Here is a 27,830-nt window from a genome sequence, read left to right as displayed (position 1 = left end):
CCTCTGGATGGCTGAACCATGATTGGCATGCTTATTCAGGAAACCAGACCTCCTAATTGTCCACACACTCCGTCCCGTCCAGCACATAGTCTTGTTGCTCCCCTTCCACCCCAAAGGGCTCCTGCTCCACCTCTGGTGGTTTTCTTATATGCCACAGCTGTGGCATTGATGGATTGGATTCAAATTGGTCTATCCCTTAGAAGGGACTGAAGCAACTCCAGAGCTTTTAGGACAGCTCTGAACACGAGTGTATATGGGAAGCTTTGCCTCCTCTTGGGACTAAAGTCTCTGTAAGTAGAGGTCATGTGTCAACCTGCAGGCTGGTATGCATGGCCACATGGCTCAGTCCCTGAGGGAGAAGGGATAGCCCATGCCGAGATTCTCTCTCTCCAGCCACCACAGAAGGGACTGCATGTCGAACATGACCACCTGGCTAGAATTTTGTTCTGGAAAGTCAGAGTGTGAAAGCAAGCAAACTGCACTTCTTCAAAGCAAAATATTCTCCCTATTAGCTTTTTGCAATGGAGGATTGAGAATTATCTGTGAGATAACAGAACTCTCACTTGCTTCTGAAACACCAGCATCATCTTCTCCAGTAAAAACACTCTTTAAAAACTGGCTTTAGCGACCTAGAAAGATCATGCACTGCGTTCGGACAGTACTGGACTTTAAATATCACCCAGCCTTGTGATTTCAGTGTTTGCACTGCCAAGCACAAATGAGTCAGGAGAAGAGGGGCGTAGGACACCTACATCAAAAGGTCATCTAGGCGTGGTATGAACATGATCCCTTCTGGCCTTGAGAGCTGCCATGACCACCATGACTTTTGTGAATATCCTTGGTGCTGTAGCCAGACCAAAAAGGTAGCACTTTGAACTGCTAATTAGATTTCTCCATCACAAACAGCACAAGGCTGTGATGTCCTTCCCAGATTGGGATTTGGAGATATGAATCCTTATCCTTTAGGGTTTACAGAGGCAAGAAATTTGTCTCTCTCCATGGAATTAATGACAGGTCAGACCAACTCTATCACAAATTTGTCCAACCGCATATGCAAGATTAGGCACTTCAGGATCAGGATGGGCTGGAAAGAAAGTTTGATTTTTGTATGAGTAATATGTGAGTAATAACTCAAACTGTTCTGCTTTTTCGAGAGTGAGACAGTACTCTAAACAACAGGCACTGAATGGCCCAATGAAGCAAAGTCTCCTGGATCTGTATCAGGAGGTTTGTGGAGAGCAACAGCTTGAGGAGAGCCCCCAAGAAGTCCAATACGTAATCTATTTTTAGGATGCATCTGAACCACAACTCTGAAAAAGAGCTGATCCACAGGCCCGAAAGAAAAAGAGATGGGAGGGATCGGAATCATGTGGTCTATTTTTCAGCAGGCTTGGAACCAGGACACCTGCTTTGCCAAGACTACTGACTCATTTTGGTGGTCACCCTATGATGCTAAGGGATGACCCCACACAAAATTCCCTTACATTTTCCCTGAGAAATAAAAACAACACTGTTGGGAGTCCCTAAGGGAAGTTTAGGAGGAATATGTTCAGTTAACAAAGAATGCGCTGCACATTTTGTCAGCTCCACGATGGATTGAGCTAGCACCTCGCTCTGCCATCTCGTTTGTATCCTTCCCAGATGTCCGTGTACTGGTCCTCAGTCTCAGAAGCCACACATTGGACACCTGGATCCGAAGCATCCATTCTGTCATTTTGCCTGGCATTTAGAACAGGTGAAGTACAAAGCATATGTTTTGTATTGCATGTTTAACCAGTGTCCCCCAAATATGATGGATAACAAATTACTACTATGCGTAATAATGCAGTAGGAAATTGACAAGTCCAAATAACACTTAATTCCTTTACAATACAGGTAACAACATAATAGTACATGCAGGAATGTCTCAAGTTATGGTCTATGGCAGTGATGGGCAACCTGAATCACTTTCCAGCGCCACATTGTGTGGCCCTCTAACCTTCCAAGGGGTCTCATATCCTTAAATCTCAGTAATACATTAAAACAATACATTAAATCAAAGGAAGAGACACTTATCTGCAATAATATATCAGCAGTCAAGCTATAACAAACGAATCTGAGAATAAGGCAGGAAGGACCTTGGGGCCGGAGATGAAGGCTCAGAATGATGCATAGGCCCCCTACTGCCCATCACTGGTCTATGGATTTACCTATGTTCACTCACACATTAGTTTGGTTTGTTGTCAGACAATTTGCAAGTTTCATGTCACATTTTTTTTTTCTTTTTTAAACCCACCAGATTATCTTGATCATCAGAAAAATCTATGAATTCTTCTTCATTTTTCTTCAGGTCATCTGGTGAGTCACTATAGCTTATTCGTAATCTGTGTAAACCATCTGAATAGGACAAAACACATTTTAATTAGTATAAAAGGTATGACAATATTGGTTTTGTTTACCTCCAACAGCTACGTAGTAGTGTATACTCTTTCTGCATTTAGATTTAATTTGTCTTACTCAACAGATGCACCAGTTACAAAATTTCAAGTATATAATGGTCATGGTGAACAGTGTAGTATATCAAAATTTATCAGGAAAGATTAAGTCGCAAGCCAAAACGGACAGCTAGACATTTGAGCAACTATATTTTGCAAGGAATTTTAACATTTTCCTTATAGCAGGCCAGGTGTTGGGAGGTTGCAGTAGAACTTGGCAGAAGCTGCTTATTGCCTTGAAGCTGCTTATTGCCTTGGAGTCTTGGAGTGAAATGAATTATGTTCACTGGAATATTTTAGAATACTCAAAAGTAGAAAATGGTACACCAGAGTCTGGAGAAATATTAGGAGCATATAAAGTTGTGAAGTAGGGAAAGGACACAGTTTTGTGATTTTTGCCGACTAGTTACCATTCCAGAAGGGCGAATATTAAAAAACTGAGTGCATGGACCATGTATTTTAGAAAGCAGAGACTGGAACTTCCAGACAAAATTAAATGTACTTGTGGCCTATTTTTTTAATGTATACTAGTGTCTAAGTACTTCCGATTTCGAGCTATTCCCAGCACCCACCCTAAATTCTAATCGGAAATTAAATTCTAAAATGATTAACAGTAGTTCAACGGTACGTGTCACTGGAGAGACAATGCACCTCAACTTCTGTTCTCACCCTCTCCTTATCTATGAGAAAGATAAGGCCACCAATTAGAATAAATCAATTGCAAAAAAGAACAAAACTGTAGTATGTTTAATAAAAGAAATGCGTCAACACACTACTCTTCACTGTTATCCCCCTTATTCAGGTGGTTTCCCTAACCTTTTCTGGTCCAAAGTGGTGACCTGTGCAGGTTCTAGGGAATTACAGGCCCTCAGTAGTTCATTAACATTTCTACACACTAAAGATTCATATTGTAAGTGTTCTTGTAAAAATATAGTCATGGAAAGTTTAACAAAACTTAATGGGTCTTTTATGTTAAATATAAATTTGATATATAAATTAAAATTATACAAAAAGGTCCTTCATTTTGAAATAAGATTCCAGGTGGCATCCATTTAAAAAACCCTTCACTTGCACAGAAATTATTTAAAGATAACACTACAGCACAAAAGCAAAAATATACCTTTTAAAGCAAGATACACAGCAAGTACACTTAGGTCCCCTTTCATCATTTGCCAAAAATCACAAATGTCAAAAAGGGGAAAACTCAAAAACCAATTTAACGGAAGTATACAGGCATTCAAAAGCAGTCACCAACTTTATTAATATATAGAATTTTGTTGTGGACAATTTGGTCTGTTTTAATTACAAATAATTTGTACAATTGAAGAGAAAAAACTATAGCTAGCTAAACTAGACAAATGGTTAAATTAAGTTTTATTCAACTAGCAAATATACAAACTGTACTTCAATGATTGCATTTCTACTGCTATTCAGTTGAGGTTAAGCAATGTGTTATATGCATGCATATAATAAGAAAATGCAGAACAACAAAGACTTGCATATTATGGATTTTAATTGCATGAAGTACTTACCAACATGTTTTAATGGAGTTTTACATTCACTGGCAATTCCATTTACATTTTTAGGACTACAGTCTGTTTGTGGAAAAGGAGATTTAAGAGACATATCTGCTTCTTGGAACTCTTGATCACATCTTCGGAGGCCACTCCGTACTACACAATGACTTGGTTTATTCCCAGGAGTGTCACTTTTATCAGCCCCAGAGCTTGTGTCACTGGTAGGAACAGTTTGTTTTTTATTGGGTGTTTTTTTATGAGTGGATTTGGAAGAAATGCCTTGCAGAAGGGTCTGAGAGTCACCAGGAGGAAAAGAGGCACCGCTATCATCTCCCTGCATCACGGTGGCTGCTGGACTACCTGTAACTTGGTAGTAAGGGTTTGGATAATACACTGGTTCTTCTAAACCAGGAAAACAAATGACAGCTAAAAACCAATGGGCACTGTAAGAAAGAGAGAGAAAGAAAAGTAAGCTTGGCATGAACCAGTTTGGGTATAATTCTGAGTTTCAACAAAACCTGTGCAAGAGTATTATTGAAAGTTTTTTTGTGTTCATAACATTTTGCACAAAGTCTCGATAACAGTTTTATTATTGGAGCCCCATTTAATTGTATTTTTTACTATTCACTTCCTTTCAAAGGCCCGTCACTTTTCCATATGCTGTGATCTATATTACTTTATAGAAAGAAAAAAAGGGAGACCTAGCTGTTGTATAAATCCCATATAGAATGAAAGCAGAACTGCCCTTCTAGAAGTTTATTTAGTAACACTATGCAAAAATATCAAATAAACAAAATTGTGTAGTGTAAGCACTAGTAACCTAAATAAAAAAACACATGAAAAAAAACAAAAAAACCTCAAGATATGTGAAGCAAATGCAACTATGCATTTTTGAAGACTGGCTTAGGAGCCAGATTTAAATCCCAATTTCGGTCAGGCATCTATAACCATCCACTTTCCTTTGTAATATAAAGAACTAGTATTGGTAGATTAAAATATATCTCTTTACTTTAACAGATTCATCTTGTTTTAGGTGTATTGTCACATGTTGTCGTGTTGATTGCATTTTAGAGTACACTACTTTCAGTGCCAAGTCCACCGAAAGTACACAAGCACGTCCAAAACCATGCAAGGACCACACTTGCGGTACACACTAGGGTTACTGGTGCTGGATCATCCACAGCTTAGCGTTGATATTTATGATCAACAGCTCTATTAACATATTTAGAATCACAAGCAAACATGATAAACATTTTGCGATTTACTGATTCACACCAGTGGCGGAACTACCATTGGTGCAGCAGGTGCGGTGAATCGGGGCCCATGGAGATAATGGGGCCTACTGCACAGGGAACTAGCGAGCAGTGGGCACCGGTTCCCTCCGCTAGTTCTGCCTCCGATTCACACCTACAGTATATACATTTTTTTTATATAAATGCAGGACACAAAGACATAATCTACCAGCTGCAATGTTATTTGGTCGTGAATTAAAATTTTGCAAAGGAAATGTATTTAAACAGACAATGAGAACCAAATATGAACTATGCTCCTTATTGTCCATGTACTAGACACCGTTGGAGACAGATGAATGGATAGCAAATATAGCACAAAGCGGATGCTTTGCAGACTGGCAATTTACGCTTAATATTGCAATATTTCATTGCATGGAAATGAGCATGCCAAGTAGTTTGTGATTTTCATTTCAAGATTTTACATACGCTTCATTAAGTGGAACAAAAATGAAGTCTTTTTGAAAAATATCCACATGCCGAGTCCATGTTTTAACTCTTCCATGTCTCCTTTTCTGCAATCTAGGGGGAAAACAAAACAATGATATACACACACATATATCAGATGAGAAATATTACAAATTCCATCTTTATTGTTATTGTAAATGAAAATAAAAAAAAAAATGTTTACAATATGGTAATGTGAACACACACCAGGTGTACAAAAGTTCGAAAAATCTTCTTGGTCAACCTTGTTAACTTTAGCATGTTCTGAATTAAAATATGACTGTTGATGGACCAACATAGCCCATACTGTAAATGGCAGATGTCAATAGTTAAATTGCAATTCAAAAACAATAGTCCAAAGCTGAGTGCCTTTGCAGTAATCACAAAACGTCTGTTGGCATGTAGACAAAGGTGAAGCTCACATATTCTCTATGCAATTAGAAAATCATTTTTGAAAACTGTTGCAATTTTACAGAACTTAGTGGGTGAATGAAGAAGATTTGGCAGTTATAAAGGCTATGTCAAGAGAAAAATGTTGCTTAGACATTACAAGACTACACAGAAAATAAAATTATGTAACTAACCTGCATAACTATTTGTACTTACGTTAAGTTTGCAGAATCCTGAAGATTCCTCCTCTCTCTTTGATTTAGGCGCTTATAGAAAAAAGAACTAAAAATATGGATTTTGTCTGCCTTTTTCCCCAGTTTCTCCAGCACTAAATACCTGTTAAAAAAATGTAAGTGTTAGAAACACCAAACTCATTGTGAAATTTGTGACAAGAAAAATAAATTCTGATTTCAGAATTATAGTGCTGTGTGATACATTCGTATTGACATTATTAGAAGATAGCCCTATTTAGAATTGAAAACATATGTGCACTAATGATAAATAGAAATCATTAAAAAGGTCTTCAGAAAGAGCTGACAGATTTGAGAAGTTCTAATACAGCAGATAAATAAGAGGGGGTGGGGGGGGGGGGGGGGGCGCGTTTGAGTACCTAGACAATCAACGTGGTTAAAGAAATGGAAAACTAAAGCAGCCTTTTTTTACTATAACCTACCAAATAGAAATTATCACTTTCTCCCTCTTCAACACTCACAATACTAACATGCCATTAACAGGTCATGCTGCAGGAGGCTTATTTGACCAGCTTGCCAAGTACACCATTACTAACTTTATACTGTTGATTTGTGCCACCCTGAAAGCAGTTCCAGTTAGCTATTGGAGATCAATTAACACTAATTATCTGTGATTGCTAGGAACACTGACTGACTATGAAGAACAAGAGTAATTCCCAACAATTGTAGTGCTGGCTGCTCTCATAGTTCTTAAAGTGCAGGTGGCTGCATTGAGATCTGCTGATTTATCAATTTCCATTTTTGCTCGCAAAGATCTCCAAATTTACGTATGTCGCTGTTAGGTTAGCAGTGGCAGCAGCAAGACTAATGCTGTGGGGATCTGGCCACTTGTCCACTGGAGAAAATGTTGACTTAGAGGGGTGAGCTAGGCACCAGATCAGGTCTACTGCAAGTAATTTAAGTAGGAGATTTAAAGAGTAAATCTCTCAGCACAGATTTAGTGGCACAAGCATGAAGAGTGGACTGAGCCCACCCTCACCATTGTAGTTTGTGGGTGTTCACCAGCAAAGAGGTACTGCAGTAGCTGCACACAACACCCAGAACAAAGGAGAAGGAGCCTGGTGGTGGCCGAGACTACTCTGCTACAACTGACGTGCAATTGGCATTCATGGTCTGGGAGATTCTTGCATACAGAGTGGTAGAGTAAGTCCATCCTGTTACACTTACTCTGGTTTGCCTTTAGTGTTTTCATAGCATTGTCTCATTAACACTCTTCTACATGCAGTTGTTGTCATAAGCATATTTGATAGTTCATCCTTTATGGAAATTGTCCAGGCTAATCATTATATACACACATACACACACACACACACTTACAAGCCCATATGGGCATATAAGAATCCTTGTTCCAGCTCTTTGGCGTTTAGTCTTCTTCGCAGATATTCTATGTTGAAGTACTACAAGAGCACTACCACCTCTGAACAGAAGTTACAAGGAATTTATACATTTGAACCTCAAATCTCTTGAACTTTGCAAGCCAGTTTAAAAATAAAATCAATTCAAAATCATTTTTCAGAGTTCGTTTATTGTCCACATGGTGGCAGTCCATCATCAACAAATTTAAGCTGTACCTCAGCAAAATGGACATAAAAATTAGGTGTAGCATTACTGAAACATTAGGAATTATTAATTAGAAGTGCCCCTATTCCAATAGCCTTCTAGAATCATCAACACCACACATCAATCATGCGTGTATATAAAAATATCCTTCTGTTCTGATATTAAGACGAACTAGAGTTATAGGCAGTGTACAATATTGATGATATCTGGAATTAAGAAAGTTAAGATAGTATTAAAACATCAATTAAAGACCGCATAAGCAGACAGGGCATTTTAATACATTATTTCTAATACACATGCCATCCTATTTTTAACTATTTTGCTGGTTTTAAAGAGGATTCATCAGTAAAATAAAAGGTTATGTTTTAAATAACAAGTTCTTAGTTGTGCATCACAAGACTGCAACTTATTAAAGCTAAAACTCCTGTATAGTGAGTAAACCATAAAATGAAGTAATAACAAAAACCCTGCTAAAGCAACGAAAGTGGTGAGACAGGCACATGGAAGTTATACAAAATGCAATGCTTTTACATACACCACCATATCATGCAGCAAGAGTGTCTTGGCAGCATATTGGATACAGAACTTTGAATTCAAAATCGCTGTGGAACAGTGTGGACCAGGATGCTGAATGGTCTAATGTGTTTGCCAACATTGCTGTCAGCACTGGAACTGGTCTCACAGGCAGGTGGGTTTTTATTTATATTGGAGACACTGTGAGTAAGTTAAACCAGAACGTTCGGCACTATCCAGACAAGAAAGGTACAGGTTGGTATAATTATACTGCATTCCTCTGTTTACAGAAACAATTTACAAAATTTGGAGATGTTCTAAGAATATACTTTTTAACATGCATTATAATTAGAAAAAAAATAAGTGATATGACCTTGGCGCTGTACTTCACTAAAAATGGTAAAAGCTCGATAGACAGGAACTGTATGTTAGAGTACATTGTGTTGGGACCTTATAAAAATAAAATATCTATTAACTAGACAGTTCATTTTATAAATAAAATGAAAAACAAAACAAAAAATAAAACAACCATAAATAAGACTTACTTTAAGTAGAAATCAATAATAACATCATTTAAAAATTCTCCTTCATTTAAGCAATGGAGATCCTCATTTGTGACAGAGATTCCACCTTTAGCAGGAGGTGGAGGATAAACAATCAATCTAAAAGAAAACAAAAAAAACAAACACGTCTACTTATTACGTCAAATAAGGAAAAAAAAAAAAAAAAGCAATTGCAGTCTATAAATACAAACGCAAAGGTAAAAAAGGAAGACCCATCCAGATAAAACCTGCAATACATTTCTTTTAAATTGATAAATCACTTTGCTTAAACTGTTAATCTTTGGCCTGTTATGATGAAATGCCTTTTTTTGTAATTTCTTGTCTATTTCTAAAATGTAAAGCCTGAGATGAGGCAAGACTTGGAATAAAGGAGTGTATTTATTATCTCTTACTAAAAACTGGCCAACGGCTTCATTAGGAAGACCAGTATGGGGCGATACATCCCTAATCCTGATCAAACATCAGGGGGTAAATGTATCAAGCTGAGAGTTTTCCGGCGGGTTTGAAAAACCAATCCAATTTTAGCTATCATTTATTTAGTACATTCTACAAAATGATAGCTAGAATCTGATTAATTGCTATAGGCAACATCTCCACTTTTCAAACCCGCCGGAAAACTCTCCGCTTGATACATTTACCCCCAGGAATGTCTGATTTTGATCTCGTTTCTTGACCGACGCATTGGAGGGATCCTAGGAGCCAAACCCTGAAGGTCCTCTTTTGCATAAAAGATGAAAATACAAAATCTAAGAGACAAACCTGCACCTGATAACTGGTCATGCCTCACTGAAGATGTGAAAAAAGATGCACCTGTATCTCAGTGAGAAGCAGCTAGCCTACCAAAGCAAGTTTATCCAAGCAGCCTACTTAACAACTGGCCAATACTTGGAATAGCGCCCCTGGCAAGGTGATCTTGCAGTCAAAGAAGGGAAAAAGAAGTTTCCAAGATGTTGCAGACTACCTTCTTCTCATGAGATACTTTGGATCTCTACATAGATGCGGTTCTAGCGCTTTCCAAAGTTGAGAGGAAGCTCTGTCAGCACTTCACATGGATTGAAATCCGGGGAAGCAGACGTGTAGATGTCCTCAGACAGCCAAAATATATGAAAGGTCCTCCACCATGCGGTCCATGTCAGTACTTTGAGCAAAGTCAAATTGTAAACTTCAAGTGATAACTCTGGCGACAGTTCCTACACACATCCATATGACTGTCCCATTAACAGAGCATTAGGAAAAGGGTGTCCCTATGTGCCATGTTCCAGATGTGGGTCCTCACGAACCAATAAAAATGTGTGTGTGTGTGTGTGATCTAATGCACTATACACCAATCAGCCACAACATTAAAATCACCTGTCTAATATTGTGTAGGTCCCCCTCATGACACTAAGGCCGCTATGACCCATCGAGTTATGGACTCCACAAGACCTCTGAAGGTGTGCTGGCACCAAAACATTAGCAGCAGATCCTTTAAGTCCTGTAAGTTGCAAGACTCTGACTTGTTTTCCCAGCACATAATGAAGATGTTCAACCAGGGAATTTGGAGTCCAAGTCAAGACCTTGAACTCTGTCATGTTCCTCGAACCATTCCTGAACAATTTTTGTAGTGTAGCAGAGTGGATTTTCATGCTGAAAGAGGCCATTGCCATCAGAGAACACCGTTGCTATGAAGGGTGGTACTTGGCTTGCAACTATGTTTAGGTAGGTGGTACATGTCAAAGTATAACATCATCATGAATCCAGGGCCCAAGGTTTCCCAGCAGAACATTAGAGCATCACACTGCCTCCGCCGACTTGCATACTTACCATAGTGCATCCTGGAGCCATCTTTTCCTCAGATAAACAACATATACAAACAAAGTAAATGTGATTTATCAGGTCATCTGTTTCCATTGCTCCATGGGCTGGTGGTAGTGGTGTCATCAGCTCTATCAAAGCAGACAGACTTAACCACTACAAATTAGCCCCAAAACCAATAATAGCAATAGTATGACCATATGGACTTACGAATGTGAAATGCGACTATCAGAAAGATCTACATAAAGAAATGTTGTCATTTTTAATAGACTCCGAGCAAATGTCCATTTTAAAGCGGCAATGCCCGGATCCACTGCCTGGATTACATTATACAGGCCGTGGGGCCGCCCATTGCTGCTTTAAAAGCGCCATTTGCACTGAGTCTATTAAAAATGCCATCATCATTTCCTTATGTAGATCTTTCTGACAGTCGTATTTTACATCTATAGATTATTAGGGCTGACGGACAGAATGACTGCCTGCTATATGGTAAGTCCAAATTGTCATACTATCGCTATTACTGGTTTCGGGATTAATATGTAGTGGTTAAGTCTGTAAGCTTTGTCCAGAACTGGACCCCCATGGTCCAGTTCTGGAACTCACATGCTTTCGGTAGTGGACAGGGGTCACATGACCACTTTCACCAGTCTGTGGCTACGCAGGCCCTTACGCAGCAAGCTGCGGTGTACTGTGCGTCTCTACATTTTCCTATCATAAACTTTTTCAGCAATTTGTGCTACAGTAGCTCACTTGCCCATTTTCCCAACTTTCAACACAGCAACCTCAAGAACTGACTGTTCACTTGCTGCCAAATATATCCCACCCTGTGACAGGTGCCATTGTAACAAGATCATTCACTTTATTCTCTTCACTTGTCAGCTGTTTTAATGTTGTGGCTCATTGGTGCATGTGGAATTTCTCCATACGTATATCCAGCGAACGTTTCCTCTTGATCAGTTTTAAGATTTTACTGTTATCTAGTGTATTTTACACATTTGAGTCATTTCTTTATTCATGAACTCTGTCAGATATATTTCACTGTGATTTATATTTGTGCTGTTTTACTCTATTTTGGGATTGAAATCAGATTTTAAATATACTTCCTTCCAATTACATCATTGAGATGTCATCCTTTCCAGCATCTGAAACACAGGTTTTGCTGTCCCGACTACCCTATCCTACTGATTCCATAGCAAAGGACAAATATTTAAAATTCTAAATATAAACTCACTTTTCAATGGGACCAACAAAGACATTGTGTGTGTCTCCAACTCCATCGTCAGTGAAAAACTGCAACTGAGCCGCAGCATTCCGCAATTTCATCCGAGTTTCTGTTGGAACCTGCATTACAAGTGCAGTATTGTTATTGTTCTGTTGCTGTTAAAATGCTACCCAGACAATAGCAAATGATTTTTTAAATTGAAAATAAACCGGCTTTTATGAATTTGCTTGCATTCAACAATATATATCACAACATAATAAAAGACTAGAAAAGGTTTGCTTAGATTAGATTTTACAAGCACAGTTGGGGTACTGTCATATGGAAGCTATCTGTGCCAGTATACAATTACACCAGGAGCCTGGCATTTATTCTCCACTTATAAATCTTAGGGCTTTGTAAAATCAAACGATTTACAATCCAATATAACTATTGGGCCACTACAGGTACCTCTTCTATTAGAGTGTTTATTGCATGTGGACATATGCCATTCTGCATACTCATTTCTCTGCAGTCAGCCTCCAATTTTAATATTCATGATACTACACACTCCACAATTCACTCATTGTCTAATGCCTTAAAGTAGTTCAGGTTTTACACAACACTATTACCCTATATACAGTGGGGGTTGTACTTTTACTATGATAGTATTGTACATTAAGTTTTTCGTTTTTGTCTGAGCATTATTGGTAGTGCTAAGAGAAGCTCAGATGAGGAAATTGTGATACATAGGTTTGAAAATACTGTGAATACATTAGGACTAAATATGGTTGCTCAGATAAGAATGGGTTTGATTTTTTTCCTACAATTTACCATTTAGTTTACAGCAAAAAACGCTGTGTGTAGATGTTTTACTATTGGGAACAAGCTCCTTAAACAAAATAAAATCAAAAAAAGTTACATTTTTACTTTGAACGCTACAATAGCTATAAATCAAGCAACCTGGAGCCTCAAAGAAAAAAAACAAGTTTTCAGGGACTCCCCTTGCATTTTCTCCTTATAACTCCATGGTACGGCTTCATCTTGGCCGAAAAGCTGTGGCTCTGTGATGCTGCTTCGGGGTGTATGGCCGCATGGATCTATATGAAGCCGCAAGCATGGAGCTTGCAGCTCGTTATTAGTTTGCGGCAGGTTTACGCTCACCTCAGTGGCCGTTTTAAAACGGTTAGCAATAACTCCCATGGCTAACGGGAAGTGCAGCTGTAAAGCTAGTCGAGTGTCAGGATTAACGCTCAATTTTGTCAAATTGCACAAAAACTGGCTGTTCAGCCATTTGGATCATTTTAATTGCGGTCTATTGTGTCGTTGTAAGACAACGACATTTCCCGCCACGTGCAATAAAGATTCTATTGCATCATTAAATGAGAATTGTGTTCGATTTCAGCCCACAAATGCTGCCATTTCAGGCCAACAAGTGGATAACTGGCATAGATATTGCAGTATGTATATGGCACCTTAACTTAAATACCCAACCCAAAAAAAACAAAAAACAAACAAACCATGGCTAAGGCTATGCACAAAGACAAAACTACCCAAACAAAAAACATTTACACTTCTTGCTATGTGGTCCAGTGGAGATGAGATGTGTGCTGGAGTTTCTTCAGTGTGTTTAGTAAAGGCAACGAGTCTTCTGTTCGCTTCTTCAAATGCAATTTTCGAGAAAAAGTCTGGGATTGAGTGTTTGACTCCAGTTACAGTTAGTAACTTTTCAAAAAGTGCGTTTTCATGCACAGTCAAGGGGCGTTCAAAGATTAAGACAATGAACTGTTCTTCTAAATCTACAATAGAAAAGAATGAAAAACATTAAAAAGGGATATTTTACTTATAAATCACTTAAAAAAAAAAAAGTTTACTGAACAAAGCATTCTTGTTCAAAAATATAGAAAGCAAAAAGCAGAAAGGACATTCTCCATATATTTTATACCCCTAAGCATTACTAAAAAATGTATTTAAACACATTGAAAATTAACTTTGCATATTAATAAAGCAGATCACCTAAGCCCAGCAATGGTATTATTGTGAATGGTAAGCCATTCCATAAGTAACAGTGTATCAATAGAAAGATTCTGTGGGGTTGGTATGCGGTGCACTTTATAACAGTGCTAGCTAGACACATATCACGACCAGTATAAACAGAGAGAATTGACTAAGCTTGATCTGCAGTGTTTCTGTTGAGAACAACAATTTAGACCAGTGGTTCCCAAACTTTTGCAGTTCGCGGCACCCTTAGAGTCACCACAATTTTCTCAAGGCACTTCTTTAAAATAATTACCGAACAGTCCCGTTTTATAAGTAGTTGGGTCCAAAAAACGTAATAAGTATTTAGGTCAGGACAGAAATACTTATTTAGTTGTATACAAAATTAATACACATAAATTCAAGGGAAAATATTTTTTTCAATTAAATTTCTGTCAAAAAATAATTTACAGCTAACTCACTCCGCCCCCCCCCGCCTCCACTCACTCTGCGCCCCCCCCTGCCTCCACTCACTCCGTGCCCCCCTTCCTCTGCCTCCACTCACTCCGCGCCCCCCCCTCCTCTGCCTCCACTCACTCCGCGCCCCCCCCTCCTCTGCCTCCACTCACTCCGCGCCCCCCCCTCATCTGCATCCACTCACTCAGTGCCCCCCTCACCTGCATCCACTCACTCAGTGCCCCCTCTCTTTCATTCTTTTGCCCCTCCATTGCGGTTTCCTATCACCATTCCCCTCCACTTCTTTACTTACCATACTTGATCTTTTTTCTTCCATTTCTTCTGTCTTACCAATTCGGCGGTGCCTGGGACCCTGCATCTTCTCTCCTGCTGCTTGTCACTGAATGTCGGGCGTGATGACATCACGCCCAACATTCAGTAAGAAACGAGGAGGATGCTGGGGGTCCCGGGCGCCTTCGGAATGGTAAGTTTTGTTTTTTCCTCCTGCCACTGCACCCCTGTGACAGCACCGCAGCACCCCGGGGAGCCGTGGCGCACACTTTGGGAACCGCCGATTTAGACCATCTATTAGCATATGTAGAAATGGTATGAACTTTCCATTCCTGGGAAAGTCTGAATTTTGGGAGGGAAAGGCAAAACAACGGTTTACTAGATGGGCAAAAGTAGGATTTACTAAAGTCAAGGACCTTCTGAACACATCCTGAAAACCCCTCACATTCACTGAAGCTACAGAAAAATATAACTATCTCAACACAGATTTGTTTTCATGCAAACAACACATTATCTACAAACAGTTCTCCATGTGCTGTGGCAGCAGGATGCATTCAATCCTCTAAAGTCACTCATACAGAATGTCCCTAACTCTACCTCAGCCATATTTGCCAAAATTAAAGCAGAAATTAATCTTGAAGAGGAGAACTCTGGCATCAAAAAATATGAACTGCATCTCACTGATTTAATGGTGCTAGACATCATAAAACACTTTTTGACGTGAGCTAAAAATTGTTCAAGAAAGGACCTTCAAGACATAACATAAAATTTTAAAATCAGGCCTAGTTCTCACCAAAAAAATAAAGTGTCTGGCTGGACTCCACTCAGACAGTAGAGGCCCCAAACACAGACTTATTTCAGAGTTTTTGGCAATGCAAATTAAATATGCTAATAGTAATTGTAAACAAATGTCAGTCATTATTTATTCTAAATCACTGAACTTTACTTCTTAAAGGGCCACCAGCATTTCTTAACGTGTTTTACATTCATTTATAATGCTTGTGCAACATATGCAAATGTGCATGACACAAGAATCCGCTTTCTGTAGGGTTACAATACCTTACACTGAGCATGCCTACAATGATCTGGATAAAATCTTAAACTGTAAATGGGTATGTGGACTAAAGCTGCTGAGAACAGCAGGGTAATATCTGCATTTAGAACGGTGATCTACGCATCATTTGACAAATTAAATATTTTTGTGTTTATAGAGAAAAAGTAATTTCAAAGAAAATGTTTGTCGTCATTTAGAGAAGTGTAGATTATAACAAAGAGAAAGAAAAAAACCCACTAGGAAACAGGACACTTACTTGTTGTATTGCAGTCATACCATCCAATGCCATTTTGCCTGCTCATCTTAAACTGTGTCCGCAGACTCTGACAGAGGGAAGGCATACTTTGGAAAAACGCCACTGTAAGTTTTCTTGCACAACACCACTCGCAAGTAGTAAGCTCTGATGTTTTCAAGGTTACGTCTTCTATGTCATCATCTGATGCTATGAGCCAATACAATGGATTATTTTTGAGCTGTATTTAATAAATATCTTAGATATAAACATTGTTTTGTAGTTCTATAGGAAGCAATAAGATAGTGTTAAAGGATAAGAGCAAAATTATCACTCAGAATTTTATGTTCAGTCTATGTGCCCGTTTTTCAAAACGATTTCTCTGAAATAAAATACTTTAAAGTGAAACTATAGCTGGTAGTGTCTGAAATTACAAACGGTTGATCATCTTCTAAGGGTCATTTACTAAGGTGCAAAACTACAGTCATGCAGCACAGATATTGTTCTGAGACTTCATGGACCTATAATTCTGCCCCTTTAGACAAATATAATGAATGCCAGGTGTACATATACACACAGCACTCTTCAACACACACATATATATTTCTATATATATTATATTATTATACATATACTCACGATAAATCCATTTCTCTGATTCCATCTGGGGGACACTGCTATCAAGGGGTTGTGTGAGGGGAGGAGGATTTTGGCACTTAACTAGTTAACTCTGTTAATGTATGCTGCTGACAAACCACTCCCCTCTGCAACCCCCATGTAGCCTTCAGTTTAAGTATAAACCCCAAGGAAGGGGAGTCAACCAACCAAAGACCAAACAGCAGAAGGGAGGGAACGCAGTGTCCCCCAGATGGAATCAGAGGAACGGATTTATCGCGAGTATAAAAATCCTCTTCTCTCTTTCATCCTATCTGGGGGACACTGCGACCATGGGCACTTTTTAAAAGCAGCCCTCTTTAAGGGAGAGACCGCTCTGACAGCCCGACATGTAGAGCACTACGGCCAAAACTGGCGTCTGGCGACACAGACATTGAATTGGTAAAATTTAGTAAAGGTATGGACCGAGGACCAGGTGGCTGCTCTGCATAACTGGTCCGCTGAGGCACCATTTCGCATAGCCCAAGACGCCCCCACAGAACGGGGGCAACAATACATTCTGGCACAGGTCGGTTAGCATTGATATAAGCCTGCTTAATAGTCGACGTAAGCCATCTAGCAATAGATTGCTTGGACCGGCCAACCACATTTTGAGAAGTCAAATAAAATAAACAAAGAATCCATGCGATAAATCTTTGATATTCTATGGACAGATTCAGAGATCTCTGACTACATCCAGAAATTCCATAGATCCTGTTCCAGACACTTGTGAATCGTCCCATGGACACCGGAACCACTGTTTCTTGGTTTACATGAAAACCAGAAACTACTTTTGGTAGGAAAGAAGGAACTGTTCTGAGAACTGCCATATCATCGTGAAACACCAGATAAGGTTCTCGACATGATAGCGCCGCTAGCTCGCAAACTCTACGTGCTGAGGCAATTGCAAGTAGAAAAAACACTTTCCAAAACACTTGTAACTCTGCAGTCTGCAACAGTTAGAAGGGAAGTTTTTGACGCATACTAAGGACCAGGTTAAGATCCCAGGGTGCCGTGGGCAGAACATATGGAGGCTGGATATGCACTCCCTGTAGGAAGGTCCTGACATCCGGTATGTCTGCAAGGAGACGGTAAAAAAAACACTGAAAAAGCTGAAATCTGCACTTTTAAAAGGATCCTAGGCGAAGACCACCATCCAGGCCATCCTGGAGAAAAGCAAGAAACTTAGAGAGGCAGAACGAATCCGAGTGGCAGGTCCGGTTCTCACACCATGTAATGTATGTAAGCCAGATACGGTGGTAGATCCGAGCAGAGACTGGTTTTCTAGCTTTAAGGGGGGTATCCACTACTCGTGAAGAGAACCCCCTGGATTTCCAAAGGTTGGCTTCAACAGCCATGGCGTTAAATTCAGCCATGGCAAGTCCTGATGTAGGAATGATCCCTGAAGTAGAAGGTCTTCTCGAAGAGGTAACCGAAGACCTGGACCTACCGCCATCAACAGTATTTCTGGATACCAGACCATCCGCAGCCAAGCTGGAGCCACCAGTATGACTGGCAGTCCACCCTGCTTGACTTTCCGAAGAACGTGTGAAATCACGGAAATGGGAGGGGATATGTATCCTAACCTGAAGTCCCAGGGTACAGTCATTACATCTACTGCCAATGCCAAGGGATCTCTTGCCCTCAAGTAAAATTGTAGGACCTTTCTGTTGTGACGAGACATCATTAGGTCTCGGTCCGGGGTCCCCCATGGGACGACCAGAGACTGAAAAACCTCCGGATGAAGAGACCATTCCCCTGGCAGAATTGCATGTCGGCTTAGATTGTCTGCTTGCCAGTTCTGGATGCCTGGAATTAAGACTGCATAAATGGCAGGGAAGTGGTTTTCGGCCCAGGTGAAAATCTGAGTCGTCACCTCCATTGCTCTTGCACTCCTGGTGCCTCCGTCTGTCGATGTATGACACTGCTGTGGCATTGTCGGACTGCAGACTGACCGGTTGGCCTTGAAGGATGGACTGTGTGCCCTGTAAGGCCTTTAACGTGGCTTTTAGTACCAGTATGTTGATGGGGGGAGAGGTCTCCTGAACGGACCATAGCCTCTGAAGTCTCAAATGAAGAGCCACCCCCACCCACCAGAAGGCTGGCATCTGTGGATACTAAGATCCAAGACCATGGGGCAAAGGACCTGTGACTAGCAAGTTGTCCCAGGCTATCCACCATCTGAGGGATTATCCCGCTTCAGGTGACAAGAAAATCAATTGACGTTAACTTCTGATGGGATCTTGACCATTTTTTAGGAGGTACCATTGGAAGCAATGAGAGTGGATTCGACCATAAGGGAGAGTCTCAAAGACCAACACCATCTATCCTAGTAGGCGCATACATAAGAGGAGCGACGGTCTGCGGCAGGACAAAACTCGACTCGCCGAGTTCCGCAGGGATCGTATTTTGTCCTCTGGAAGGAATACTTTCCGGTTGTTGGTATCCATTATCAGTCCCAGAAAAGTCATTCTCTGGCAAGGTGTTAACTGGGATTTAAGGCGATTTATGAGCCACCCATGCCTTTCCAGGATTCTGATGGTAAGCTGAAGATGTTGGTCGAGCAGGTGAGCTGAAGCAGCCTTGCTTAGTAAATTGTCCAGGTAGGGCACTAATTGCACACCTCTGGAATGAAGATAAGCCGCCATCACAGCCATAATTTTTGGAAACACCCTTGGGTGCAGTTGTAAGGCTGAGTGGGAGAGCCGTGAACTGGTAGTGAGAAGATCCTACCATGAATCTGAGAAGAGCCTGATGTGCCTTCCAGATAGGAACGTGGAGGTAGGCGTCTTTGATGTCTATCGACACCATGAACTGGTTTGCCTCCAGTCTGTTGATAACGGAGCTCAGGGATTCCATTCGAAATCTGACCACCTGCAGGTGAAGGTTCAACTGTTTTAGGTTTAAGATGGGATGGAAGGAGCCATCCGACTTTTGGACCAAAGAGAGGTTGGAGTAGAACCCTTATCTCTCATCTCTTTTAGTCTTCCGGAACTTCTCGGATAACTTCTGCAGAAAGAAGAAAGGCAACACAGAGAAGCATTGCCTGTCTTCTTTGTGGGTGGCGGGGCAAGCTGGTTGCAAAAATACAACGAGGGGCTGGGCCCACTAGGTCTATTATGTAACCTCTTGTCATGATCCTGCGATCCAACCGTCCTTGGAGGACTCTGCCCACTGATCTCTGAACAGAAGCAGACGTCCCCCCACTCCCGCCACTGCTAGAAGGGGGGGGCGTCACGCTGCTGGTTTATCCGGGAGCTTAGAAGAGGGACAATTTGTGGAGGAGGAGGACCAACCTCAGTGCGAGTGTGCAGCCCCTGCCAGATGGGCCCCCTTGAAAGGGCTGTCTAAATGAGCCAAGCCTGGGTGTCCTAGGCTTTGGGACATTGACTGGTAAGAAGATACTTTGCCTTCTGTGGCCTGGGAAAGTATGCTGTCCGGGCCAAATAACACTCCACTGGAATAAGGGAGGGACGTCAAGGACTTCTTAGATTCAGTGTCCACATCCCATAACCTCAGCCATACGGCCCCTCCTTGCCGCTACTGCTGAAACAAAGGAAGAAGCTGCGTTCAGGGCAGCTTTATACACGTACCCTGAAGCCTCCTTGAGGCCAGGGGAAGCAAGTCAGAATCTTGCAAAGCTGTAGCTGTAACTTATCAGCCCATGTTTCCATAGCTCTGGCAACCCAAGCTGATGAACATGGATCTGAATGAAGTACCTGCTGCCGTGTAGATGGACTTTAAGAAAGCCTCTATCTTACGGTCAATGGACTCCTGCAGGGATGCTGTCCCTGGAACAGGAAGCGTGGTGTGGCGAGCTAAGCGTGCCACTGGCGTATCCACCCATGGGACCTGTTCCCAACGGATTAGATCATCTTCTTGTAGCAGGTATAAAGCCAGGTCAGATTGTTTCCAGGATGCTTTTCCGATCTCTTTCAACTCCACAGATGGAGAAAAACTGATCGCTCGTCTTCTGACCTTTTTAAATAGGCTACGATCTGTAGATCTAGTCTCCTCTATGTCTAGAAGTCCCAGTGCCTGACGCTCTGCTACCACCAGGTCATCAGTCCCCTGATATCTGGGAGACTACTCTGGGTTCGTAACCTATGCTGAATCGGATTCTTCTAAAACCTCACTGTTCTCTTTGGAGGATCTCTCCGAATCAGAGAGGGACAGAAGGGGGTTAGAAGATCTGTGTCTTTCTTGGGAAAATGTCTTGGGGGTTCCAAAAAAATGGTTTAACCGATCTAGGCCCCTGACCAATGATGAAGACCAAGCCGGTTCTCCCGTAAGGGGGGGCATGAGATGGTAGTGCGGATGGATCTCCTGCTTGTGTAGAGACAACGGACTCGGTAGTACCCATGGTCTCCCCTGAACTAAGGGGGCCATCGTTCCAAAGGGTGAAAGGAGTACCGCAACAACCGCTGTAATTTCTGTGGGTTTAGAAAGCAGTTGTACCAATGCGGTAACCCTCCGCATCATGACAGCCACCCACACTGGTGTTTCCGTTACAGTTAGGGCGTTAGTCTGTGCCTGCGCTACCATGGGAGCCCCACTGTAGTCAGTAAAAATCGCCTCCAGGTCCTGCTGTTCAATGGGTAATTTCATTTTACACTTGAAGTATAATATTTAGCACGAGCTGCTTTACCCTTGTCAGACATTTTAAGGTAACAGCAATAAAATGTAATACACGCAATCGCACAAGAAATAGACAGAAGATACTAACTAATCTATGACAGGAGTCAAAAGATAGTATCCCTGTTAAGGCTAAATGTGAAAGCAAGAGTATTTATGCAAGTAATATTCTTTCTACTAATATAGGTGCATTAATAAGTTTTCTAATACACCTCTATCTATATTATAGTGAGTATAAAAAATGATTTTGTACTTCTCCTGCTCCAGACAGCTTAGCCCTGGGAAGACTAAGTTGGTCAGCAGCTCTGCTTATCCCTCAGAAGGAGCGGATGTCTCTTTTCCTGGGCAGATCTTGATGCCTTGGGAGAGTCCAGTTTTACTCTGCAGGTGGGGAAGCTCTATTATCCTAGCTCTCTCTGTCCTGCATTTGCTCCATTTAATAGGGCAACGATTGTAAGGGCGATTTACTGCTTCTCTATAAGCAGTAATTGCCGCTCAGTGCATCTGCTGACCCTGCAGATGAATACCAAGTTCCCCTCCCCCTTTTCTGCGGAGGGGACTTCGAATAGTCCAACATGTCAGACTCAGACGGCGGGGTTTACCGGCACTCTCTGCCTTCGTGGCAGCGGCGGTAACCTAGTATCTATTAGGCTTATATAAGCCTCCTGTCTCACTGCAAAGAAGTCACACAAAAAATAAAAATTCTCTCTGCTGTCAGTTAGCCGTCCGGCTCTCATCTGATAGCTGCTTCTTTAACTTACGAGTGTGATCTGTAAGAAGAAGGACAGAGCACACCTCTGCATAAAAATAAACATATGCAGTAAAGGAACTTTACTGCCTAGCTAAGTGAGCCCAACTCCCTTGGGCACTCAACTAAAACTGAAGGCCAAAGGGGGTTTGCAGAGATAACTAGTTAAGTGCCAAACAAGAGGGAGGTGACTGCAAGGGAGCAAAAATTTAGCTTTCTTTGATGGTAGGAATTGCATGAACGTATTGTTTTTAACAATGCGTTATAAAAGAGAAAGCCTCAGCCCACGTTAAGTGCAAACCCAAATTTCATGTTCTGGCACTAGGTGTATAAAGGAGCTTTAGAAGGATAAGCAGTATTTCTCATAATACGACCGGATATTCACACATGCTCAGAGGTGCTGGAGAAAATACATTTGCCTACACTTAAACTAGACGCATTTTACATGAGAAAGCATAGTTTTATGTTCACAAACACTAAAGTAAAATTTTTTACAAATGCACAAATGTGTAACATGAAATACAGTCCACATGTTCCCTTACTTACATGGTTTAAGTAAGACATAAATGTGGCTTAAGAGAGCACTACTTTAAGAGAAAAATGCAGAAATTAAATGGATGGTCCAAAAGTAATAGCAGGTGGGACCTCAAAAGGCATTTTGTCTTTTGCCAGCATGAGCATTCGCATCTCTGTTCACAACTAGTCAGAGCTATAGTAAAGGGATACGTACCAAAACTGAAAGAAGGTATACACCTGTGGATACTCAAAGTGGTGAAATAAGTGAAACTGTAGAAATTGAACACACTACATGTCTGCCTATTTTGACCCTTACTGACTTAGCGGGTAGAGGTGAATTGTGCAAATACCAGTGCATGTCATTGTTCTATTTATATCACCACTGACTTCACTGTTGCCATTTTTGCCCAAAATATCTAGAGGCAGATTTCCACTCTGTAATGGAGCTTTGCACAACATACATGAAGTTACTTTACAGTTTCAATTCCTGGCTCTAGGCAAGTAGAAGCATTCAGAGAGGAAGATATATTGGTGTGGGGGTTTTACATAGGGTACTACACTGTGAAAACAGCAATGAGAAAGAATTGAAATGCCATAGCAAAAGGATGACATTGTTCCATGAAGAAAACTTAAAAATCAGAATCTTTTGCAACTTTCTATAAAAATGAGCTCTATGAAATATGGATCTATTTCATTAACTGTGGCTATGTTTAAACATTACAGTGGATACAAACAAAAAAAGTTGCAGGTGTTTGTGATAGAACGCCTGAATTCAAGACCTTTTCCACCTTTAACGTGATCTTGCAGCCAACAAAATACAAGTGGAAAATAAATAGGCAACTTTTAGGAAAAAGTGAAAATAAACAAACCTACAATACCTTGATTGCATTAGTGTGCACACCCTTTCATAATGGTGCTGTAACTGTGTTCTGAGTTAACCAATAACATTAAAAATCATAAAACTAAACTCATCCGCCGACTGGTGAGAAACCAGATTAATGCCCATAATCTGTCACCTACTGCCATTGACTGGCAGAGAAAGACGTGTGATGTGCAAACAACAAAACGCTTCCTCAAAAACACACCAAAAACGGAGCTTTAAATATATCTTCAGATATTTACTGTTTTTATTTAGACTGTGTTTTTATTCATTTTAAAAATCGCCACTTATACATTTATATTCATCAACTCCGTGGTCAAGAAACAAAGTATTATTTTATAGTTACCTTGTACTTTGATCTTTATGAAGTCTACACAAAACTGTACAAAGAAAAAAAAAATACAGTAATGTTTAACATAACAAAAATGATTGCAAATTATTTTACATTTACAGTGATTTAAGGTGGAACAGAGATTCGCATTCATTAACACATTCATACCACTAGCTGCATTTGTGTGGTCATTTCGTAGCAAAAAATGTACATGAAATGACAACCAATACAGTGGAACAAACACTAACTACATATTTTAAAACATTACTATACTGTCAGACAAAAGAAAAACAAAATGTTGTGCGTCTCGCACTAGAGAACTAGCTATACACAAAACTCCTTTTCTACGAGTGTATTAATGATGGTGAGGAAAATACTGCATGGCCCATTAGCTACAAGTCAGACTTTCCCCAGGCCCCAGCTGAAAGCACTGTAATAATTAAATGACTATATGGACTTGTTGAGTTGATCTAGAGGGAAGGCAACATTAAAGGTCCAGCAAGACAGCTGACCATTTATCTTCACTGTGAAAGGGAGAGAAATACCTACCGGACTTAAATGGCAATCTGAATAATTCCCTGTTCAACCTACCCAATAACACATTCTAATAGTCACAACTGGAGATAGTTATTCTTGTAAGGAAGACCTCATCTATTTATAAATCCATGTAATGAAGTAGTCATCACCACCACCCTAGGTAAAGCTTTTCATAGTCAGACTCAAAACAGTGAAGAAACCCTTGCTGAGCTAATGGTAAAAACCTGTCTTACAGTAGAAGTGGACATCCCCTTGTTGCATGGACAGTCCTAGATATAGCAGAGGTCTATTAAAGATCTATTTATACATACTAAATACTCTCTACAGGTGCCTCCCCCAATGTAAACAAGTACAGTTTCTCTAGACTTTCTTTACAATACCACCTCTCCCCTCCCTTAAATAATAGGGGGGCATGCTTTGGAACGTGCCATGCCCTTCTTGCAGACAGGTGTCAAAAAGTGCATCATATTTTTTAGATGAAGTCTGGCAAGTAACTTACACAGCAGTAAAATTATGATTAAATCCTGTGCATCTAAATGCCATTTTACGCATTCTACATTTTTTTTAATAGCCTTAATAGTCGCAGCCTTCTGCAAGTGCTGTTTAATTTACCATGTAGTTTTCCGGTCACACCTAGAGAGCTGAGGTATTGCAATGCCTTAAAGATACACAAAACATACAATAGAAAGACCCTACCAGTCTGTTTTTCTTAAAATAAATAAATTACAATCTCCCTTTACAATTTAAATTATTAACACTGTAAATAGCAGAAAAAATAATACTCAATAATTGCATAACATGTCACCCCCAATTTCAATATTTCTTACAATAATTGGCAGCAACATTTCTTGAAAATGCACTTCTTTCAGGTTACTAAACAAAGTCCAAACGATAAAATCAAAGCATACGCCAGCCGGCAACACACAGAATTGTATCAATCGTGTATAAATGTAATGTTATTAAATTCAAGAAGCATTAGTGAGGCTGACCTACATTTATCACCGATATATTTAAATAAATTTTGCCACTAATTTATTTCTATTCCTGCAGCAGTTACTCTAATAGACTACTGCACTTTAACTTCAAAAGTCCTAAAGTGGGGGGACTTTACTCTTGGATTGAGATTATCGGGGCAGAACACAAGGCCCTGACTGACTCTTGTGTGTGGCATTCTACTAGTACAGTCAAGCATTCCAGAAGTGGATCCCCATTTGGTCCCTTATTTGTTTTCAGGAGTTATTTCCAATTCTCTAACTTAGGCAGCAGTGCATTTACGGCTATATAAAGACGTTATAATTAAAAAAATCATGCTGCTTAATTTCATGTGTCCTTATTAGTGGCAGTTGCAAGACATATTTGCACCTTACAAGATCCTAATTTCACAGCTGGGACTTGAGTCTACTTTCTGGTTAACATTCATAGGGCTAGTTTTATAGTCCACATGCACACCCCTTTGTGTGTTACTTCAGTATTAGTAGAGAAGTATTCCAGAAGTGGAACCTTACTTGGTTCCTCCTTCTTCTGGAGTACTTTTCAACCCTTAGTGCTGGAGAGTATGCATTTATATTTATACCTATATTATGTCTTAAGATATCGTGTTTACATAGATTTAAGTGTTTGTCAGCATATTCATCTAATCAGCATACCCACCCACTCGTTATGCAATTTTTCCTATTTAATATTGTTAATAATTTACATATAACCGGAAATGATCTCTATACAAGAATGGCTAGAGTCCCAATGCAAACTAGATCTTAAAACAGAATTTAAAATATAGAACACTCCCATCATGCAAACCCTCCCAAATGCACTACCCAACTATGCACCTCATTCACACACATTTCTGTTATCCCTACTATTTCATACCCGCCCAACAACATTAATCATTTCAGTTCACATAACTTCACTATTTCAGAAAATACCAAATTAGAGGCCACAGCTTTAAGATTACAATCCAATTCTCCGAAATTGATCTTCATGACAGTCTCTCCCCCCCCCCCCCATAAGCAATTTTCTCTACACAACATTACATTTGTTTGAGTTATAAAAAGGTACATACATTTTACTTCTACAATCAAACTGCACAGGAGAAGAGATTTATACTGTCAAACCACTTTAAAAAGTTTACAGCAATATGAGTTAGGCCTTATCCTTCCCATGTATTATATCATAATAAAAGCTGCATCAGTTTTCTATGTAATTAGAAACAAAAAGCTGGGAGAAAAGTGGCTCATTAAACTGTATTGCAGACAAAACACCTTGTAAGAAACGTTTCACATATTTGCACTCACCACAACAGGTTCCACTATCGTTCTGTATAAGGTTCCTACTCGTATATTCCGACAAGACAGAATGATACTTTCACATGCAGTTGTAGAAAATGACGACATGGCTTCACTTGGAACTTCTACCTGGGCAACTTTACGACGCTTTACAGGAGTATTGGTGACTGTATTGCCAAACTGCAAATGAAATTTGTAGTATTAGCACTAACCAAATCTATAACATGTTGCAGTCATGATGAGCAAAACTACTATGCTGTGGCTAACTTTAATCAAGTCAAACCCTTAAATGCAAAATATTTTTCCTGTTAACCTTCACCATATTCAAAATCTCGCTGGTTATGAAAAAAAAAAAAAAATTTTTGCAAAATATTTCTTAGGTTAAATGTAGTAAAATTGCACATCGTAAGCTGTATAAACGCAGAGTCCTTTATACATGACTGCCAACATGAGTCAGTGTAAATATCTGTGTGACAGTAATGCAGAACTATCACTGCCTATGTGCATAAGGCCAAAACATGCAGGCATCCAAAGCACCAATATGCTACTAGTTTTATATGCATAAAAAAAAAATCCACTTATAACTGAAAACAGTACCTGATCTTTCATTCTTGCTTTCCTTGGGATTGTGACAACAGGCTCAGCTTCAGGTGGACTACTGAATATGTTGTCAATTAAACTATTTTCTCTTAGTGCAGCTTCTACTTTTCCAGATGATGGAACAGGAGAGGAGCAAGCCGAATCGGCAGGTCGGGGAGAGATGCTCTCTATCCTGCTTGTGCTTCCAGTGCTAGCATTGTCTTCTTCGTCACTAGATAGGATAACTGTGGTTATGATAGAAACAGTACAATTATTACAAAAAGCACATATGTGGACAAATAAAGTACATCATAACTTTTTCTTTTAAAAGTTCTTTTCCAACATCACTTCAGCTTTTCCAAACCCAGGTTGTCTATGTCTATAACAAAATGTGGCAGTATACCACTGGTTGTTTTTTTTTTTTGCTTTTTTAAATAAAAAGTGATTATGGTAGGAAAACCCTTAGCTGAATGAATCCAGACTGGATTTTACAAACCTACTATTGTACTATTCGTTGAGCTGCTCCATCAGACTTTGCAGGTATGAATTATACGGACAAGTTTCAAGAGTGGGTTATATTACACACACCAATGGGCCCCAGGATACCAGGTATGATCATTCACATTCCAAAAAATCGTTAACCTCTCTATAAACTGTGTTTA

The 27,830-nt window shown here is 40.1% G+C and overlaps 1 protein-coding gene across 9 annotated transcripts in view; it reads right to left on the bottom strand.

Annotated features, from left to right (window-relative positions):
* Nucleotides 1–27,830, bottom strand: part of SENP6 (SUMO specific peptidase 6) — an 83,539-nt gene that overhangs the window by 23,613 nt on the left and 32,096 nt on the right. For all 9 annotated transcript variants that reach the window (XM_075202646.1, XM_075202647.1, XM_075202648.1 and 6 more), the window contains 11 exons: nucleotides 27,187–27,413; nucleotides 26,599–26,769; nucleotides 23,786–23,819; nucleotides 16,031–16,216; nucleotides 13,569–13,795; nucleotides 12,030–12,139; nucleotides 8,987–9,103; nucleotides 6,334–6,453; nucleotides 5,710–5,802; nucleotides 4,007–4,434; nucleotides 2,276–2,376 (listed from right to left, as the gene is read on the bottom strand). In XM_075202646.1, coding sequence (XP_075058747.1) covers nucleotides 2,276–2,376; nucleotides 4,007–4,434; nucleotides 5,710–5,802; nucleotides 6,334–6,453; nucleotides 8,987–9,103; nucleotides 12,030–12,139; nucleotides 13,569–13,795; nucleotides 16,031–16,216; nucleotides 23,786–23,819; nucleotides 26,599–26,769; nucleotides 27,187–27,413 — 1,814 coding nt within the window. The remainder of the gene's footprint in view (nucleotides 1–2,275; nucleotides 2,377–4,006; nucleotides 4,435–5,709; nucleotides 5,803–6,333; nucleotides 6,454–8,986; nucleotides 9,104–12,029; nucleotides 12,140–13,568; nucleotides 13,796–16,030; nucleotides 16,217–23,785; nucleotides 23,820–26,598; nucleotides 26,770–27,186; nucleotides 27,414–27,830) is intronic.

Source organism: Mixophyes fleayi, chromosome 3 (assembly GCF_038048845.1).
Source record: "Mixophyes fleayi isolate aMixFle1 chromosome 3, aMixFle1.hap1, whole genome shotgun sequence".
NCBI lineage: Eukaryota > Metazoa > Chordata > Amphibia > Anura > Limnodynastidae > Mixophyes > Mixophyes fleayi.
This window is presented reverse-complemented; position numbering and strand designations above follow the sequence as displayed.